Source organism: Astatotilapia calliptera, chromosome 2, assembly GCF_964374335.1.
Source record: "Astatotilapia calliptera chromosome 2, fAstCal68.1, whole genome shotgun sequence".
Taxonomy (NCBI): domain Eukaryota; kingdom Metazoa; phylum Chordata; class Actinopteri; order Cichliformes; family Cichlidae; genus Astatotilapia; species Astatotilapia calliptera.
The window spans coordinates 3,010,896-3,031,793 of NC_137423.1; the positions used below are offsets into that span (position 1 = coordinate 3,010,896).

The following is a 20,898-nucleotide window of genomic DNA, read 5'->3' on the forward strand; positions in this document are numbered from 1 at the left end:
TTTATTGTCACATCACATGTGCAGGCACACTGGCACAGCACATGCGAGTGAAATTCTTGTGTGCGAGCCCCACAAGCAACAGAGATGTGCAAACACAACAACACAAACGAGCAAAATACAAGAATGGCCAACCTGAGACTAATAAATATATGTACAATATATAATAGTGTATGCATTTCTGGATGTGTATACTAAATATTTTCCTACGTGTGTGTGTGTGTGTGTGTGTGTGTGTGTGTGTGTGTGTGTGTGTGTGTGTGTGTATACACATTTTTACAAATTAAATAGTAAAAAAATAAAATAATAATAATAATAATAATAATAATAATAAAATATATAAAATATACAGAGTTGAATATGTGCAAAACAAGTGGCATTTATATACAGTATGGAGTGCATAATGTTGAAGTTCCAGTAGTGAAGCTGAGGTGTCTATGACGTGTTCAGCAGTCTGATGGCCTGATGGAAGAAGCTGTCTCTCAGTCTGCTGGTACGGGACCGGATGCTGCAGAACCTCCTTCCTGATGGAAGCAGTCTGAACAGTTTATGGCTGGGGTGACTGGAGTCCTTGATGATCCTCCCCGCTTTCCTCAGGCACCGCTTCCTGTAGATGTCCTGGAGGGAGGGAAGCTCACCTCCAATTATCCGTTCAGAGCACCGCACGACTCGCTGGAGAGCTTTGCAGTTGTAGGCGGTGCTGTTGCCATACCAGGTGGTGATGCATCCAGTGAGGATGCTCTCAATGGCACAGTGATAGAAGGTCCTGAGGAATCTTTTCAGTCTCCTGAGAAAGAAGAGGCGCTGCTGCGCCTTCCTCACTGTTTTGTTTGTGTGTACTGACCACGTAAGATCCTCAGCCAGATGTACACCAAGGAACCGGAAGCTGCTCACTCTCTCCACAGCAGCGCCGTTGATGGTGATGGGGGTGTGTACTTCTCTGCACCTCCGGAAGTCCACTATCAACTCCTTTGTCTTTGCGACGTTGAGGGTGAGATGGTTGTCTTGACACCAGTGGGTCAGGGCGCTGACCTCCTCCCTGTAAGCCGTCTCATCACCGTTGGTGATAAGACCCACCACTGTAGTGTCGTCCGCAAACTTCACAATGATGTTGGAGCTGTTAGTGGCTGTGCAGTCGTAGGTGTAGAGTGAGTACAGGAGAGGGCTCAGTACACACCCCTGTGGAGCACCAATGTTCAGTGTGATGGGGGATGAGGTGATGCTGCCCAGTCTGACCACTTGGCATCTGTCAGACAGGAAGCTAAGGATCCAGCTGCAGAGGGAGCTGCTCAGTCCTAGATCCTGCAGTTTCCTGTCCAGCTTCGAGGGAACGATGGTATTGAATGCTGAGCTGTAATCTACAAACAGCATCCTCACATACGTGTCTCTCTTCTCCAGGTGTGACAGGGCAGTGTGTAGTGTCAGGGCTGTGGCATCATCAGTGGACCTGTTGTGGCGGTATGCGAACTGTAGAAGGTCCAGTGAGTCGGGTAGTGCAGAGCAGATGAAGTCCCTGACCAGCTTCTCGAAGCATTTGCTTACGATGGGGGTCAGGGCTACAGGCCGCCAGTCGTTCAATGAGGAGATGGTGGAGGATTTGGGTACAGGGACGATGGTGGCCATTTTGAAGCAGGCTGGGACTACAGACAGAGAGAGGGAAAGGTTGAAGATGTGCGTGAACACTCCAGCGTGAACACTCCATTAGCTTCCACAACAGTGGTTGCTTCCTTTTTTCTGTACAGAAATCTAAACCAAAGCTACAAAGTTTGAAGATTCATTTTCTGATCTTCTATGTTTGATCATTTAAATATTAATCATATTTGCTATTTAATTTCTATATTAGACAACGATAACACAAGTAAACACTAAATTTCTGTAGCCACACCCAGGTCTGATTACTGCCACGCCTGTTATTAATCAGGAAATCGCTTACGAAGGACAAAGTGGAGTAGACCAAAAGATCCTGAAAAGCCAGATATCATGACCCAAGGTAATTTAGGAACAAATGAGAAGCACGGCAATTGAGATCTCAGAGTCTGGACGAGATGATAAAGCCCTTTCTAAAGCTGTGGGACTCCAGCAAATGATAGTGAGAGCCATTATCCACAAATGGCCAACACTAGTGATGTGCAAATCAAGCAATGAACCAGTATTGAACCACTTCATGAGTTGTATAGAAAACAGATGAATTCATTAAAAGCTTTGTTTCAGTGACATCTAGTGACAAAACAGGGAACAGCAAACAGTGTAATCGTGTGCTGAGTGTAACGAAGGTTTGTGTGAATGATATCAATACAATTTTGGATGAATTGACAGATCAGTTGCTTCTATACAAACAGAGGGTGTGATTATGTTCATGGGATTGGGATTTTTAGATTTTTAATGACAAAAAATATTTTTTCCACTGCTTTTCTTTATTTTCTTGCTGACAACTTTCAAAAACACACGTTCACATGGCACTGGGGTGTTACAAAGCGTCTCGTGTTACGTAGCAGTATTGATGATTTTGACCACTTATGTGAGCCAAGTGGTCAAAACATCGCGTGTGATTTTCTGCACTGGAGCAAGCTTTGAGGCGGCGGTTCGAGGAAAATGCAACTTCAAGTTAGCAGCTTGTATCGGAGCATTGGTGTCATGTGGCCATCACAAGAGAAGACATGGAACAGTGGTGAACCTTAATTTTGGTGGCTGACCAAAATTACCCCAAGATCACAGCGATCACTCGGTCACAAAAGACCGCAGAGCAACATCCAGAGAACCACAGGTCTCATTTGCCTCGTCTAAGGTCAGTGTTCATGACTCTACCATAAGAAAGAGACTGGGGGAAATGGCCTGCGTTTTTTTCCAAGACAAAAACCACTGCTGAAAAACTTTCGCCAGAAAACTCTTGATGGTCACCAAGACTGTTGGGAAAATACTCTGTGGCCTGACGAGACGAAAGCTGAACTTTTTTGGAAGGTGTGTGTCCCATTACAACTCACTTAAAAGTAACAGAGCATTTCTAAAAAGGAACATCATACTATCAGTAAAATATGGTAATGTGATGGTCTGGGCTATTTTGCTGCCTCAGGACTGAAAGACTTGCTGTGGTAAATGGAACCATGAATTCTGCTGTCTTCCATAATGTCCTAAAGGAGAATGTTCGGCCAACTGTTTGTGACCTCAAGCTGAAGCACACTTGGGTTCTGAAGCAGGACAATGATCCAGAACACACCAGCAAGTCCACCTCTGAATGACTTAAGAAAAACTATATGAAGACTTTGGAGTAGCCTAGTCAAAGTCCCGACCAGAATGAGATTCAATTCAATTCAATTCAATTTTATTTATTTATATAGCGCCAAATCACAACAAAAGTCGCCTCAAGGCGCTTTATATTGTACAGTAGATACAGAGAAAAGCCCAACAATCATATGACCCCCTATGAGCAACACTTTGGCGACAGTGGGAAGGAAAAACTCCCTTTTAACAGGAAGAAACCTCCAGCAGAACCAGGCTCAGGAGGGGCAGGGCCATCTGCTGCGACCGGTTGGTGTGGGAGATGGTGTGACCTTAAAAACACGGTTCAGACTCAAAAATGTGGCTGAATAAAAACAATCATGCATGTAGGTTTGGATTTTTTGCCTAATAATAAACACCTTCATTTAAACACTGTATTTTGTGTGTACTTGTGTTATTTTTGTCTTATATTGTAATTTGTTTGATGATTGGAAACATTTGTTTGTGACAGACATCCAAGGAAATCAGGACGGGAGCAAACACTTTTCACACCACAATATATCCTTTAGATATTACAGTAGACTGCAATGCAACAATGACATGCTAAATATCATACTTATCATATAACAGTGGGGGTGATGCTTGAAGATGGTGAGACTTATTTATTATATCAATCAGACAGCTCAAGTTTGGGTGGTTTGGAGGCAATGTTAGGGAAGCAAGGCTGAGATGTTTGGGACATGTGTGGAGCAGAGATAGTGGATATGTTGGGAAAAGGTTGGAGCTGCCAGACAGGAGTAAAAGAGGAACGCTGCAGAGAATGTTTATGGATGAATGCAAGAGAAAGAGTGAGATGGAGGAAGATAATCCACTGTGGCAACCTTTAAAGGAAGAAGGCATTCAAATAATATACTGTTATTATATAAAATATAATTCAAATAATCAAAGTCGTTTATTTTCTTCAGTGTATCATATCTAAAACATAATTTTCTAATATGACATTGAGCAGATTTCTTTGTATAGGTTTTGTGTAGAGCCATCATTGGTATCCTTTTTTTTTTCTTTCTCATTTCTCCTTCTTGTAAAACAAACAAAAAAAAACGTCACCTGACAGAAAAACTGGTACTCAACGGCACTTTAATTTTGAAAAGTCGCACCGGAAGTGATATTGAACTTCTGCTAGACCGCTAACTAGCTGGAGTTTGTTGTTCCTTCAGCAATCGCTTCTAGAGTAGCTGTCATTTTCTAGCTTTTCGAGGTTGACACATCGTGTTCTTGTGACCGCAGGTAGAATTTAGCTAGAAAGAAGTCACGCAGTGTGGAACTAAACCTGGTGTATGTGTACTAGGTACATTTGCAACCTCGCCCATTGGCTAGCTAACGCTAAGCGTTAACCTTGTAAGATAACGCTAGTGATCTGCTAACAGTACATAAAGTACAGTTAGCTAACTTAACCAAGCTTGCTGAGCTCCGCCCCTAACAAATTCATTTGAAGTGATGCACTGAGGTATGTTGTCGTTTCGTGATTCTGTATGTGTTTTATTACGGACGCTAAATGCAGTGTCACTAACGTTAGCCGAATCATGTTTCAGTTCCGCTTCTGTCTTCAGGCGTCTGTATTTGTATTGTATTTTTCTGGCCGTCAGAACGTATACAGTGCTGTCCGCATTTAACCTGTTTTTGTATAAATGGGAGGCCTGTCTGTTTACTTTCTTCCTTCAAAAGTGTCGCGCTTTGTTTCGTGTAGTATAAATACTTGTTATACTCAGCTGCTTGTCCCACCTCTGCCTGCGTTCATCTTCAGTGGTTCCTCTTGAATTTCGTTGTGATTGCGCAAAATATATTTTACATACATTCATTTTTTTTCCATCGCCAAACTGTTGAAACACGGCAGAGTATTGATTGGAAATAATTAACCATTATTGATTGGACTATTGGCTTGATGTATGGGCCTATCTGATGCTGCTGCAGTGATATTGCCCTTTTTTGTGTAGGTGTATCTATTGTTGAACCATCAGGATGGCAGGGTCCCAGTGGGAGCTTCCTCCGGAGCTATGTTGCCGGCCCATGGCATTTGTGGCTTTGACTGGCCTGGATGTGGTATACAATGCTGTGCACCGGGCCATTTGGGATGCCTTCTGTGCCAATCGTCGTGCTGACAGAGTCCCTATCTCTTTCAAAGTGCTACCAGGAGACCACGAGTACCCAAAATGTCGCACTAAGGTGAGCTGCAGTTTGAGAAATCTTTGACAAGTTGAAATTTACACTATATTATATCCCAGTAAAACTCAAACTATTACTGGTTTATCGTTTTCACACTTGCAAATAACAGCATCACTCCTAAAATGTAGGAAAACACTAACCGCTATCAACAATACTGTTTTCTGCTCTGTGCCTAGCGAACATCATATGAGTGGTACATCCCTAAAGGCATCCTGAAAACCGGCTGGATGAACAAACATTTAAACCTGGTACCTGCTCTTGTAGTCCTGTTCTATGAATTGGACTGGGATGACCCGCAGTGGAAAGAGAAACAGTCTGAATGTGCAACTAAAGTGGAGATTGTTAGGTGGGTGAAATGAAATTTGTGAAATGCCTTTGGGGGTTTTTTTTCTCAGAAATGTGTAGTGAGTTTTTTCCGTTGTGTGGCATTTGTCTACCTTTAGGACCAGTCTTCAGGGTAGAAACACCAAAGTGGCTGTGGTTTTAATCCAGAAGAAAACTCCTCTGCCTCCAGGTAGAGCCTTCTACAAAATAACAATATGTGCTCATGGCAGCTTTTTTTTATTTCACAGTCATGCAAAAAACAAACAAACCTGTAGACCATGCTGACACCTACCATCTTTGTTTCACAGGAGAGGACCTGGTGGCATCAGAGCGGGCACAAGCTCTCTGTCATGCCTGTGATCTGTCTGGCAAGAGCCTCTTTGTTCTCCCTCACACTGACCACTTAGTGGGCTACATTATAAGGTACCTACGACTGACTGAGCCGGTGACCTGATTTAAAGTGAAGATTGTGTTTTCACTGAGTATCTTTTTGGTGTGATTCTAAAGGTTGGAGAACGCGTTCTACGAGCATGCTCAGACCTATTATTACACTGAGATTCGGCGCGTCAAATCTCACAAAGAGTTCCTCAACAAGACAACCCACCAGGTATGAATATGTTCCTCCGTGAACAGTGAACGGATACATGAAAGGTCTCGTGCTGTTTCTGGTCCTTTCGTTTGTTTATTACACAGCAGTTGTAGGTGCTATGCAAACAATGTGAATCTATCAAAATGCTCAGTGCACAGCAGAAATTGCACAAACAGGATGCATGCAGGAATTATATCTTTTAAATAATCAGTCAAGCTGTGATGACTCTGCGATATTGTTACTGCCCTCTTCTATGCACATCCATTTTTCTGTCATTAGTTCCTCTTCTGCTAACATTAAATTGTCTCAGTTAGGAAGGAGAAGATCACACCAAATATTCTGTGGTTGGCAGCATGTCATGTGGCTAATTGAGCAAGCATTGCATTTGATCATCAGGCCAGCACTATTTGAAAATTGTAGCTCTACAATCAGAGGTTGTAGACAGACCATTCAGAAACCAGTTAACATGCTGAGTGTGGAATACTGGCTTTTCCTGTTGTCTTCTATGGCCTGTGCTGTGGTGCTGCCTGCATTTTTGTATTTCCTGACAGTGCCAGTATGCCTTACACTGTTGGAACAACAGTGAAAAGGGCACAGGTTAGAAAATTCATTCATGATCTGGCCGGTTACTGAAGTTATTTCGACCCCCTCATATATTATGTGACGGTATCAGACTGAATCCACTTCTTGAGTATCACGTGTTCAGTTTACTCTTACCAGCATTGCTCTGTTGCTTCATTTGTAGCAGCACTCTTGCCTTTTTTTGTTTTTACTGAATGAAGTAGGCAGCACTCGTTTAATCCATATTAACTAATGATTAAAGAAGAGCTTTATCAAACACTCCTCTGTGTGAGCATGCAAAGCCTAAGAAAGTTGGTATCTGATTGTGAGCAGGGTTTAAGGTTTTGTTGAGCCAGTTAACACAAAGAAAGCTGTTTTGAGTTTGATTCCCCCCCGGTGTCTCGATTGTAGGAGAACTACTACTATCATGTGACAAAACTTTCCTGGCTCAAGATTATCAAAATAAGACCCCAAACTTTGTCCAGCTAATAGTTCTCAGAGTGGTGCAGCTTAACTAGTAATACTTGGGCTCAGCGTACATTTTCGCACCTGTGACATTTCACAATACAGAGATGCATGTCTTATTATCTATTATCTCATCCTATTTTTTTTGACTGGGTGATCCATTGACGTTGAGACAGAGGTGTCACACATGAGGTTACGGGCCTCTAACAGATTATTGTAGAATGAAAAATAATCTGCTGAAATGAAACTTATTCTAAACCTAATCTAACGTCATTTCAATATTTTTTTCAAATGAATCCAGTAATAGAACAGTTTAGAAAGCTGCTTAGAGATGGAAGGAAACACAGTGTAAGAAGTCATTGTGTTTGAACAGCTTTCTAATCTCTCTGTTCCCAGCTGCTGTTTGTCAGGCATCAGTTTAAAATCGCTTTCTTCAGTGAACTGAAGCAGGACACCCAAAATGCTCTCAAGTAAGTGTGTGTCCTGAGATTCACAATAGGTGCTAAAATAGTCAGCGTCCTAAATAATAGCTGATCAGTTTATCTTGTGTGTTTGTGTCTGTAGGTATTACAGAACTGCCTACAGTCTTGTGCATGAGCTCCGATCACATGAGACCAACATGTTGGAGATCAAAACTATGGCTGGATTCATCAACTACAAGGTACAGTCGTGCTTGTCCTCTGTGTAACTGTTCTTCAGATAAACAGCAGTGGATCTGACTTTTTGTCAGATTCATGTCTTTAAATTACTCAACATTAGTAGGGACGTCTGTGCACACGTTGTGACAAACAACTTGAGCAACTACAAACACACGGCTGTGTGAATTTGTTCTCCACGCGGTGACGTGTCGGGCTCTTCAGGTAGCAGTTAATGTCAGCTACTGTCATGGTTGCAGTTCAAGTTAGCAGAGTTGGTGTAAATCCAAAACGGAGGTCAGAGCCACAAAAACAACCTGTGGGCCAAGTAATAGAACAGGGGCCAGATGTTTAGCATAAAAAGCCAACAACAAGTAATGAATCATCGAACAGTCCTGGTAAACACAGTCCCAACCAATGTTCCCTCTGATGTTTCATGTGTCTGAGCAAACACACAAACTCCCTGAGCGGACACTTGGACCACTGTGAGCGACAGCAGACGTGAGCACTGTGGTCACGCCAGCATCGAATCCACCCAAGTTACATGTTTATTAAAATAATCAAATTACAGCATTTATGTTAGACTACTTTTAATTAGCCCACTTACAATGAAAATTAAAAAAAAATCTAGTTCCTGTCCTGTGTAGCATGTTAACACTATTGGAAGGAAAAATAACTTGAACTCCAATTTTGAAAACACAACTTTATTTATTTATTTATTTATTTATTTTTTAAATAAAGCTCTGACTTATATTATGAGTCTGTGGTCTGGGAGAGAGTCTGTAACTCTCTGTCTGCAAAATACAGTAAATAATGACCAGTGTTGGGCAATTAATTATATAGCTACTTCAAAAAAGTAACTGAGTTTTGCAAACAACAAAGTGTTTGGCAGCTGTTTACCTAAAAATGCAGCCAAAGCAATTTTTTAATAAACCTTTCAAACTATTTACAGAACAATCAGCTGTTCTGCATCAAATCTGATGCCACACAAATTATTTGTGCCGCTCCAAAAAATAATTTCTGTCCACTATGAGATGAAGGAGAACAACAGCCTGATACCTGCAGGCCTGACAGCAGCAGATGTGTCACTGCTGTAACACCTGTAACATTCAGCAGGCGCCTCATTGTTCTGACACACAACAAAACTACTGACTACACACTAACTGCACACTAACTACACACTGACTACACACTAACTACACACTAACTGCACACTAACTGCACACTAACTACACACTAACTACACACTAACTACACACTAACTACACACTAACTACACACTAACTACACACTAACTACACACTAACTACACAAGATTTGTGCTAAACGTCGCAAATCACTCACATCTCAAACACGCCGTCACTCCTAAAACTTCCCCCTCCCTAAACAACTAGATGCCATGTTGCCATATCACTTTTTGATTGGTCGACATGGTACATTTTTCACCAATAGGAAAGGGCGGGGTTTTTGTTCACAGGCTTTCCAGCGTTTTCCTTATAAAACGCCGTTTTTACCGTAGGAAATATAAACAACGACAGTATTCAGGAAGAAAAACAAACATTGCAGATATTTTATCATAACTCTGGTTTTACGTGGCCGATCAACACAATTTAATAACTGGTATAAAGTCCACACTTTGTCCGTCAGTTGTTCCGTCTGTCCTGCTCACATCTCCAGTGGTTGTAGTCGTTGTCATTAACGTGGCTTCACTCCACATCAGCCGCTTTGCTAAAACACCGGTGTCTGCACATAAGGACGCTGTCATAGCCTGTCACCGACGCTGATCAGCTGCGCATATACGAATGTGAATCGCATCATTGGCTGGACTGTGGGATAAGGTGGCATCGTTGTAATCAGCCAGTCACTGACTGACTCACACTGCAAAACAGAATTATTAACGTATTAATTTTAATTTCAATTCAGGTTAGATTTTTTCTTGTGCGCAGAGACGTGCCAGCAGTGCGCAGCTTAGAGGGAACATTGCTCCCAACTGTACTATAAACTAAACTTTTTGTGACACTTCTCCCTTTATGTTTCTCTCCTGTTCTCGGTGTCTGCAGATCTGCCGCCTGTGTTTCCAGCATAACACTCCTCTAGATGCTATAGCCCAGTTCCGAAAGCACATCGACCTGTGTAAGAAGAAGATCGGCAGCGCTGAACTAGCCTTTGAGCACTCTGCGTGGATGTCTAAACAGTGAGATATGCTCATTGGATATGAACACACAGAAATGACACATGTGGCCGATAGTCCATCACCCTCTGTATGGAACAAGATGAAGTGATTAAACCTTATAATAAAAATATGTTAATTCACAATGGTGAACATGCAAACTCCACAGTGAAAAGGCCCCACACTTGTCCTCTAATGAGTGTACATGAACACAGTACATTATATAAGGACTCATGTTTATTTATAATGCACATCCATACATCATGTCTGCACATCTTGACTGTTCGACTTTGCCCCGTTCAGGTTCCAGTCATTTGGGGAACTGTTTGATGAAGCTATAAAGTTGGGACTGACGGCAATCCAGACCCAGAACCCTGGATTTTACTACCAGCAGGCTGCCTGCTACAGTCAGGACAGGAAGCAGCTGGCACAGCAGCTCTGTCAGGTGATGGCGGTACAGCTACTGTAACTATGCCTCAGTGTACCAGCAACACCAAAGACAGCATGAACTCGCCGCTTTAAAATGCAACTGAATCGTAGCTTCTTTTAGGAGGTTTCTAATTATCATATTGCATATCAAACACAGCTTAACAGTTTCATTGGTCGGTTGTTCCAGGCTGGTGCAAGTTACCCCTCCCCCGACCCTCTGGACACCCAAAGCGCAGGACTGGATTTCTATGGCCAGAGACCTTGGAGGCAGGGACAACAGAGTATGTTGACAGATACAGACATGGAATACACAACACTGCTGGCCTCAGACACTGTTAATGTTACTGCTTCATTCACAAATCTGCACAACAGTGCTTGTGCAATATTATGTACTGTAGCTGAGACGTGACCGTGCGTGATTAAACTGTTTTGAGTTTCTACATTTGGCCATATTTTGTTTACATTTCCTTTATCTTGTTGTGAGGACACGTGTGCACACCCCTATGGTGAAGGTCAACAGTAAACAGACTAACTGCTGTTAGATTGTTGCTTTAAAAGGACAGCTGGCTTCTCTGAAGTAAAGAACACTTTAATTAGCTGTTAGGTCCTGAGTGATCTTGTCTAAATATTTTATTGTGGACACGTGTAACACATCCAACGTGCTTTTAGAAAGCTTATGAGAGGATCCTTCTGCTGTCTGATGCTGCGTGTACCACTGCTTCTAATGAAACCTTCCAAAATGAAGCTTAATATCAAGAGTTTGTTCAGTAATTACGTCTGCATCACTTCACTTCCAGGTATTGATCCTCCAGATGCTGAAAAAGAGAAGACGGGGATTCTAGCTCTGCAGATTAAAGAGAGAGATGTACCACATTCTGTAAGAGCACACAGCAATATTTTACTGCTTTAGTCCTGCTTATTTAAAAAAATCATTGTTATTAATGACACACACCCTCAGCCTTACATATGAAGTTAAACTAGCCTATTTTTAACATGGTAGCTGATAAAATCATTTGAAAATGACCAGCTTGGTTTGTGAAGTAGCTTAAAATGTAGAGTTTGTTGGACGCTGACATCCTTGCATCGTGCATCCTTCACATGCCCACAGAAGTCAGTGTGCAGCCTTTTAAAAGGTTCAGACATTATTGGAGAAAGTGCCTGATCCGTGAGAAAATGTTACCTAAAGCTACAGTTGGTCTAAAATCAGTGGAAGCGCACTTTGGGTTCGGTTATTGAGTTTTTCAGAACGCCAATCCCTGTAAAGATCTGTGATTTGTTTGTTTTCTACAACAGTAGCTTTTCTTGGTACTATTGAAGATACTCAAAGGTATAGAATTCTTAAATACAGCAAGAAAAATGTAGGAATTGTGTGTTTTTGTGTTGCGGGAATCTAAATGTGTTGGCACATCATATGCTGAGGTCCTGTTTGTACAGAGGAAACGATAGGCTGCTCTGCATGTGACGCATTTTCCCAGCTAGAGCAGAAAAAGCTTTACACAGAGACATGAACATTCAGCTTTGAAGCTTTGTTGTGTCATTCTCATAATTGTGTTTTACTTCTAGTTCCTGTCAGGTTGAATTAATCCTCTGGTGTCTCTGCCCCTGCAGGAGCTGATAATAGCACTTCTCAGCAACGCCGTCGCCCAGTTTAAGAAGTACAAGTGTCCTCGAATGAAGAGCCACCTCAGTGCGTATGATTAGCGTTTTATAGTCGCTGGGTTACCTTCTTACAGGTGGACGTGTTCTAATCCCTGTAGTATATAAAGAACATCGACACTGTGGTGATTTTTTAATATGGGCACATTGCAGTTCGCAGCTGTTGTGTCGTTTCACCTCGTCTCACTGTGTGTATCTTCTGTAGTGGTGCAGATGGGAGAGGAATACTACCATGCAAAAGACTACACCAAGGCGCTGAAGTAAGTGAGACACAGCTTTTCCAAGTTACATCCCACTTTTATTTTGATATAGAAGCTGAGAGCAGGACACGTCACACCCAGAATCTTACAAACTCCTCACACGAGGGGAAAGGGAACAGAACTCTTTACCTCTCACTCTTAGAAAGCAGGCTGTGTGAAGAATCGTCTTTACCCATTGTGTGTGTTTTCTTATCAGGCTGTTGGACTATGTGATGTGTGACTATCGCACAGAGCGATGGTGGGGTCTCCTGACAGCCATATTGACCACAGCTCTACGCTGTGCTTATCTGATGGCTAGTATTAAGGACTACGTTATCTACTGTATGGAGCTGCTGGGCAGAGGTGAGAAAAAGACGGAACTGAAAACTACGACAAAACATCAGGAATAGTTAAAGAACAAAAGATGCCAAATAATCCTGTAAAACACAATCCTTTAATCTGTGGGGTGGTATTAGAAACTGCTGCTGACACTCAGAACATTCTTACTTGCGTGTGGTAAATCTGAGAAATTTGTTGCAACTGTCCAAGGATGTTTAAAATATCAAAGATGACGTTTGACTCACGCTGATCTTGTCTTTTAGCTTCCACCCTCAAGGAGGAGCAAAAGTCAAGGATTGAGAGGAATCTCATCAAAGTCCTCACGGTGAGCTGAAGGGTTCCACCGATCTAATACTCATGATTTCAAACGTTAATATAATTGTAGTGTGTTTCGTAGGAATTAAATGCTTAAAAGCTGCAGTTTGTAGCTGTGTTGTAAAGCTCAGAGTAGCTAAGCAGAGGTCAAATCAAAATTGATGCATCCACATATTTTAATTTCCAGAACGAGGTCCCAGATGCTGAGCCGGAGTGCGATCCGTCTTCTGTCACTGCTGCCAGGTCTTTGTGGAATGACCGCATGGCTTTGGCTGGATCGAACGAACTAACTATAGAAGTGCAAGACTACATCCCATTCAGTTAGTAAACACACGATTCGCTCAAAACAGGGGTTTTAGTTCTCCTCTTTTATCGTGTACGTGGCAGGAAGAAAAGGTGCATGCTGACGAACGATACTGGGTTTAGAAAGAGTTTAGTATAAAATGGGATGCAGCATTCTTCTATATCTCTTTATAAATGGGTTATAATAGCTGTCCTTTTTTTCTTACTCCAGTCCAGTGTAAAGCCAAATTCCAGTCTCCCAGTTTCCACGTGGACCAGCCTGTCCAACTGCAGGTCTTCCTCCGAGCTGACTGCCCTCATCCCGTGTCTTTCAGCAAGCTAGCTGTCAGCCTCAGTAACCAGGTACGTGCTGTTTGCATCGCCGCCTCCAGGTATGATGTCAGCTTGGAGCGCTTTGTCTGTCCAACGTCCCACAAAAGCAGCTTCAGGTGAGCTGGTGTGCTCTCAGTCCACACAAACTGAACACATTCAGTCTCGTGTTTATTTACTTCTGTAATTATGTTGCATGCTCACCATGTTAGTTAAAAAACTGCAGTAATAAAACCCAGACTGGTTCGTGTTCACCTCGTTTTAGTGCAGACAGCTGAAAATAACATAAACCTTACGTTCACTGTTCTTCATGGTTATGCTGCAGTAGCTTAGCTTCCTATCCCTCAGCCATAAACCACTGATGGGGTATTGTATGTGATGTATAAAGGTGTTTTTGTTTATTAGGAGTATAACCAGTGGTGTGTGGCAGAGTGGTCAGGCCAGGAGGCCATGAGTCTGTTACCAGGAAAAACCACATGCTACAACTTCAGCTTTGTGGCAAAAACTGAAGATGTTGGTAAGAAGATAGAGGTAAGGAGACTTTGTTGTTTGTGATTGCGAGAGAGAGACATGGATGGAAACATTGATTAATATGTGTGTTATCATAGATGACGGGTATCGAGGTGATGTTGGGTGGCGACAGTGGTCGCTGTGTGTTTGTGAGCTGGAGAGGAGCAGGTGGAGACGCCGCGTCTGCACATGAAGCCTTGCAGGCCAGCAGGTGTTCACGGCGTTGGGGCCGTAACATCGAAGCACGTCAGGAGCTGGACTGGGACAGCTTGACCATGCAGCACAGCACCATGTGAGTCAGAAAAAGCCATTACCAACCCGTCAGTTTGAGCAGTGTCCGTGCTGGGATCGAATCAGCAGAAATGGTTCTTGTGTTTAGGATCATCTCCAGAGTCCCAAAGATCTCTGTTCAGCTGAGCCACCAGCCTCCTGCACTCACCAATGAAATGTACTGCATCAAGCTTACTGTCCAATCACAGGAGGAGGCCATGGCTAAAGATGTTAAATTAACTGCTGGCCTCAAACCAGGTAGATCGGTACTGTAATCATTTCAATAACATACAGCAGCATACGAATGCTAATTTAGCGTTTGTCTTGGTTTGCTTGTTCAGGTCAGGATGCCAATCTAGGTCAGACCACTCACGTCACACTTGACGGATCAAAGTTTTGCGATGACAGCGCGCCTTCTTTGCTCCCCGATGTGCCTCTGGGAGAGCTGAAACCGGGTGAAAAGGTGAGTCTCACAAAGAAATGTCGATTCAGCATACCACGCAAAACGCCAACACTGTCAGTTCACAGCAAAAGAAGAAATTTGAGTTTGCGAGCTGTGTGTTTGCCTCTAGTTGGAGAAGTGCGTGTTTGTCAAGTGTGTGTCAACCGGACCCAGGGTCTTCTTGTTCCACGTGGCCTACGGCATCGACACCACAGTAGAAGGACGACAGATTATGTGCAAGTGTCACAAGGTAGAAAGCTCGTCCGACCCACAGTACAGCTGACAGACGGCTCAGCGATAAACACGTTAACATTTGTTTTACTTTCCTGCTTTACACCTCTCTCTTTTTCTTCTTCTCCAGGATGAGACGGTAACCATAGAGACACTTGTTCCATTTGAGGTTTCGGTCAAGTTTGTTTCCACCAAGGTTTGTATTTAGGATTCCCCGTTTTTATTTTAGCGTGGACTTTACTAATAGTCAGGGAGGTGTGAGGGGATCTTTAAGGGGGCAAGGGTAGAGGGCATAAGCTTAATATCATGAAATACAAAAGCGGGAAATGAGAAACATCCAGATTTGTCTGATTACATTTACATTAGCGTAAGTTAGCATACACCTACCTCAACAACCTGTTTGTATGACAGCTGCTTGTAGAAACTGAAACAGACACTCCAAGTACAAAGTAAAGGACAAAAAAGAAGTAAGACAAAGGTTAAAGTAGAGAGAAAAGCCGGAGCTTTGGTATGTTGCATTCGATTAAATAAATTTAATCCTGTTAAAGTAGGATAATGAGTCTTTTTATAGTAAGTCTAATAAAGAGTATTATTATTGTCTCTGCTGTGCTGCTGCAGTTTGAGCCGTTGGACCGGGTATCAGTGGACATTCCCTTTCTCCTAATGACTGACATCGTGTCGTCGTCTCCGTGGCCCCTCCTCCTGACTTCCTCTTCTCTGCAGCTTCTTACTGTGACCAGTAACACACCGCAGCTTCAGTCACAGTTACAGGAAGGTACCCGATTACTTAAAATAGTTACCTAAAATTTCCTGTTTAAATTTATCGCTGAAAAGTAAAAAGTGTGCGCTTGTGTTCAGTTGTTCTACAAACAGGGGAGTGTGCCAGTGAGTGTTTCTGTCTCCGATGCCCGCCACAGACCAGCATCAATAACACGGTGGCTACAGGGCAGTACCTGATATCATGGAGGAGGTACGTACACGTTAATGGAGGCTGTGACGTGCTGCTGCTGGGTTTTCAGAGGGCTTGAACAGACTTCTAAAACTCTGTTTGACAGAAACTCCTCCAGTCCAGACAGTCCTCTCATCCAGACTATAGTTAGTCTGCCTCATGTGGTCCTGGAGATGGTGCCTCTGTACATCCACGCTGGTCAGTATGCAAGCATCGCATGCACACAGTGTTCCTGATTTTACAGAAAATATTCCAATACACGAAGTAGAATTCAAGAAATGTTCTCATTATTTGCATTTGCTATTGTGAAAGATGTTAACCTCTGGCTGTTGGTGGTGTCACATTGTTGTTTTGATGTTTTGGGCTATAGATTTACCGTCGTTCGGGCGAGTCAGGGAGTCTCTTCCTGTGCGTTACCACATAGAAAACAGAACGGCTCTGGTGCAGGAGGTGGAGATGGCCGTGGAACCATCCGATGCCTTCATGTTTTCTGGTCTCAAACAGGTACAGCTGCACCGCCTGTAAGGACTGACGGGTCATGTTGATGGACAGTTTTGGTGATGTCATCGTGCTTCATCAGTACTGAAAATCTGGTTTTCATGCAGCACTTGTGTGTGTTTTCTATCTATCTGTAAATATAAAACTCTGTGTGTGTGTGTGTGTGTGTGTGTGTGTGTGTGTGTGTGTGTGTGTGTGTGTGTGTGTGTGTGTGTGTGTGTGTGTGTGTGTGTGTGTGTGTGTGTGTGTGTGTGTGTGTGTGTGTGTAGGTGCGTCTCCGTATCCTCCCCAGTTCAGAGCAGGAGATGCTGTATAACTACTATCCACTGATGGCTGGTTACCAAACACTACCACAGCTCAACATCAGCCTGCCACGTTGCCCCAACTTCGGTACTCAAGCTCTGAAACGCTTCCTGCCCCAGCGAATCTTCGTCAAGGTAACACGCATAGAAACCCATAAACACTAAGGTAACCGTGGAGATGTTTTCCTTGTTGGGCTAAAGCCTCGTTTCTGTCTTTCTCCACAGCCTCAGGGTCGACAGTTGGACGACGCCTCCATTGCTGCAGCTTGAGGAGAAAATGAAAGTGTTTCTTGTAAATAAAAAGCAGCATTGTGTACTGCAGGCTGTTCTAGATGTATGATACCACAGAGATTGACACTATTTGCTTAGATCATCTGTTGACCAAACACCAGCAAGCATCGAGCACCAATGATCATTTAACAGCTAAGATCGTGTGTGAATCTGATGTGAGCTTTATGGACATTTGAGGAAAGTTTAATATATGAATAGGATGTGATGAAGATTTGATTAAACTGAAGTGATCTAAACCTGCTGTGTGTACAACCGTGAAAGTGTGAGACAATTGTACATACTTAAAAATGGCTACATTATATCGATGAAGTTGAGGGTCATAATGTTCAGAAGTGGGAAAAGGGTTAGTTGGTTCTGAAAGACGGTATAGAAAAGAGACGCCTGTCGCTATTGCCCATTTTCTTTTGGTTCATGGATTTTAAGCACTAGTAAAGTGATCAGGTAATGCTAACAATAGGGCCCGAGACTGAGTCTGAGACACGGATACCAGCTCATTTTTGCTTCTTAGTTCTTAGACTAGTTTAGAAGAGACATATTTATAATTCAGGAAAAACAATTTAAATACTTTTAATTGGCCAATAAAGGAATTGCAGTTTTTTCCACATTAAGTTTAATAATTCACTGAAGCTTGTTGGCTGGTTCAAAAATGGCAGGTTGTTAACTCACCAAACATGAGCTGTACTGTCAGCACTCAGATTATAACCACGCTAAAGTGACTCCACACTGTAGTCATGTACACATTTGCATAACTAGCTAAATTTCCCTACTTGATCCTGGAAGGTGATGAAAATCACATCTGAGGCCTGTGAAGCAGAATTTCAGGGTTAACTCTGGGCCTAACCCTGCGCTGCAAAGCTGGTTTAATACTTACTGCTGTACATCGCCATGGTAACTTGTGATGGGAACATGTTCCAGACTAAATATCAACAGGTATAAAATCACCGTCTGCTGATAAACCAAGTTTCCAGAAAACATCCGTACGATTCTTTGAAGATCTCTGTGTGCGAATAGTAGCAGGAGCTCAAGTTTATTAATTGTCTGACGCCTGTGTGTTTCCCGAATGCGCATCAGTAATAAGTACAGATTCTTACATGCAACTTTATTCCTTGCTGCTGTTTTTTTTTTTACCTTTTGGCCGTGAAATAATTGAACCCTTTAAATCCAATTGTGTGTCTTTGTGAGTTTTTAAGACTTCTACATCATCAGTGTGACTTAAATTGTTCACAATTAAAATCATATAAGGTGCATGACACATTTTTAATGACTACATTGCAAAAATATGGTTTATGTAGCAAATGTGATACAAATTAAAACTCATATACAGATTAAAAGTTGATATTTTTTTATATATTGTCTGAAGGTTCAGCAAACACTCCATTATCAAAACATTAAAGAGTGATTTTATAGTTCAGGTTTTAAAGGGTTAAGAACAATTAAGTATTATAGGCATTAATATATAAATTGGATCAAATGCAGGTAGACTCAGCCCATATTTGATTTGTTTTTGTTCTTTAGCTGATCTCAGACCAGTACACACTCGGGGCTGCAGCTGAAAAAATAAAAACTAAAGCCGTCTTATGCAAATTTGGAGATTATTTAATGGGATAGCAGGTTCTAATCAGACTCCCCTGTCTACACTGGATTTACAGAATTCCTGGACTTCCAGGAACAATTCTGAGATGTTCTCTGGGGTTTTCATATAATTCGAGAAACTTAAATAGGTTAAAAAAAAATATGGTGTTGTGTTTTAATTTCATGTGTGGAATGTGGTAAATATAAGAGATAAATGTAATAATGCTATGAAATGCGTGTCTTAGAAACCGAATATCTTAAATAGAACCTGCAGCTATAATCTGTACACCTCATAAAATGTTTGGTAAAGATCCAGAACGCACGCTGAAGCTGAAGTTCAGAGGACAGAGCAGATCATCTACCAGTTGGAAGGTTGGTGGTTCAAGCCCTACTCCACCAGTTTGCCCTAAAACATTTTTGGGTGAGATACTGTTACTTTCAGCAGAGTACAAACGTGTGAATGTTGGACAGAAACCTCTAAAGGCCTTTCCCCCCCAAAACTTATATAAAGCTCTTTCAGTGCTTGAGTATAAAAAAGTGTAAAAGAACGGGTCCATTTGCCACTTTTCAGATTTTTCATAGAAAAAAACATAACGATACAAAACTGAAATTGATTCTGTTTATATTTTTCAAAGACAATTTCTCTCTGAATCTTGTAATGACTACATTAAATGCTGTAAAAATGATTTCCCAGCCGCCACAGAAGTGATTAAATTACTGCTGTTTTATTGGTAGATTTTTATGATTTCAGTTATTGTGTAGGTTCGTTTCTGGATGACAGCTCGGACTCTTTGTGGCACCCTGAGTATTTTGGGTATTAAGAACAAGTCCCCCCCCAATCAGCTTTTTTTGCTATTTGTTGTGACAACAGTTTGCATCATGGTACAGAGCCAAAAGCTCATTTGCTTCCACCTGATGTGATGTTAGGGCGATATTTAGTTTCGCCAGTAGGTGGCGGTGGCGGCTCAGCCAAACGGGTAACTGCCAAAATAATCCCTCACAAAAGTAACGCAGGCCAGTTATTACGATGGAAGCCGTCAGTAACACTGAACTGTTTTGCTGTGTTTCAGCGCAATAAACCTTCATGTGCACCTGGATGAACCTTGTCTTCCTTCAGTGTGTAACAACTTTGTGGAGGAGAGGACGTGATGTTTGAGTCTGCATCCTCTACTAATCATTCTCCTTTAACCCACAATTAAAATCCGTTCCACTAGAGTCGCATATCCATTTGCACCCTTAATCTCTCTAACATGCTGCACAACCTTACCAGCTTGATTTCTCTTCCTAGCCAAAGTCCTTTTCACCTTGCTTAGATCCGGTCTCACATGCAGCTCATTACAAGCTAGGGTTGCCAACTCCCTGAAAAATAAATAAGGGACACCTCGTGGCCAGGGCCGGGCGACCCAGTTGTCTTCACCCTTCCCAGTGTGGTAGCTCTTTTTTTGTGTGTGAAATTATTTTTTAACCATTTGACTTGAACTTGATTTAAGCAGATGCATATTCTTTGTGATATGACCATATGGGAAACAAATGATCATTTAGCCATTTATTTTTAGCTCAAAATGACAACATTAACACAGTATAACAGGTATCTTTCTTAAACAGAAGCCTGTCATGCTTAACTTTTGAGAATATAAGTAAATCTTTCTTTAAAAGAACTCTGTCCTGCTTAACTTAAAATTATATAAATTAATAGAAAGCAATAGAACAAAAATATTCTTGTAACAGTGCACATTTAGTGCATTTAGTACAATTGGCTTCAGTTGAGGTATTATTTCAGCTTTTCTAATGCTAATCAGCTGCTCCTGTTTGTAAACCCACTTGTTCCCATGATTACGCATCATAACTCATCATCATTATTCATCTATGTATTACTTTTATGTATTATTCATGTATTTGTTGTAATCATCTATCCTTGCAGTTGTTTATTACACAAAATAAATTATATTATCACACTTCTGGCCACATAGCGCTGATATTCACTGCACATGCCCATATTAACCTTAACCAGAGGGTTTAAACAACAAACCAGTGTTTACATACCATATCTGCTTCTGCCGTGG

The 20,898-nt window shown here is 42.0% G+C and overlaps 1 protein-coding gene across 2 annotated transcripts; it reads left to right on the forward strand.

Annotated features, from left to right (window-relative positions):
- Window positions 1–4,344: 4,344 nt before the first annotated feature.
- Window positions 4,345–18,428, forward strand: trappc11 (trafficking protein particle complex subunit 11). 2 transcript variants are annotated; one of them, XM_026180916.2, is made up of 30 exons: window positions 4,345–4,720; window positions 5,208–5,436; window positions 5,613–5,782; window positions 5,880–5,950; window positions 6,069–6,183; window positions 6,268–6,367; window positions 7,772–7,845; window positions 7,940–8,036; window positions 10,071–10,204; window positions 10,484–10,625; window positions 10,797–10,890; window positions 11,407–11,486; window positions 12,218–12,296; window positions 12,471–12,525; window positions 12,722–12,867; window positions 13,107–13,168; window positions 13,346–13,478; window positions 13,673–13,803; window positions 14,176–14,301; window positions 14,379–14,572; window positions 14,660–14,808; window positions 14,892–15,013; window positions 15,123–15,242; window positions 15,354–15,419; window positions 15,842–15,998; window positions 16,082–16,193; window positions 16,279–16,370; window positions 16,543–16,676; window positions 16,940–17,107; window positions 17,198–18,428. In XM_026180916.2, exons 2-30 carry the CDS (start codon window positions 5,233–5,235, stop codon window positions 17,240–17,242), a joined length of 3,372 nt encoding a protein of 1,123 aa, XP_026036701.1. In that variant the 5' UTR covers window positions 4,345–4,720; window positions 5,208–5,232; the 3' UTR covers window positions 17,243–18,428. The 2 variants fall into 2 exon arrangements, with proteins under 2 accessions (XP_026036701.1, XP_080165242.1); XM_080309116.1 differs by having other exon boundaries at window positions 4,483–4,500.
- Window positions 18,429–20,898: the final 2,470 nt, after the last annotated feature.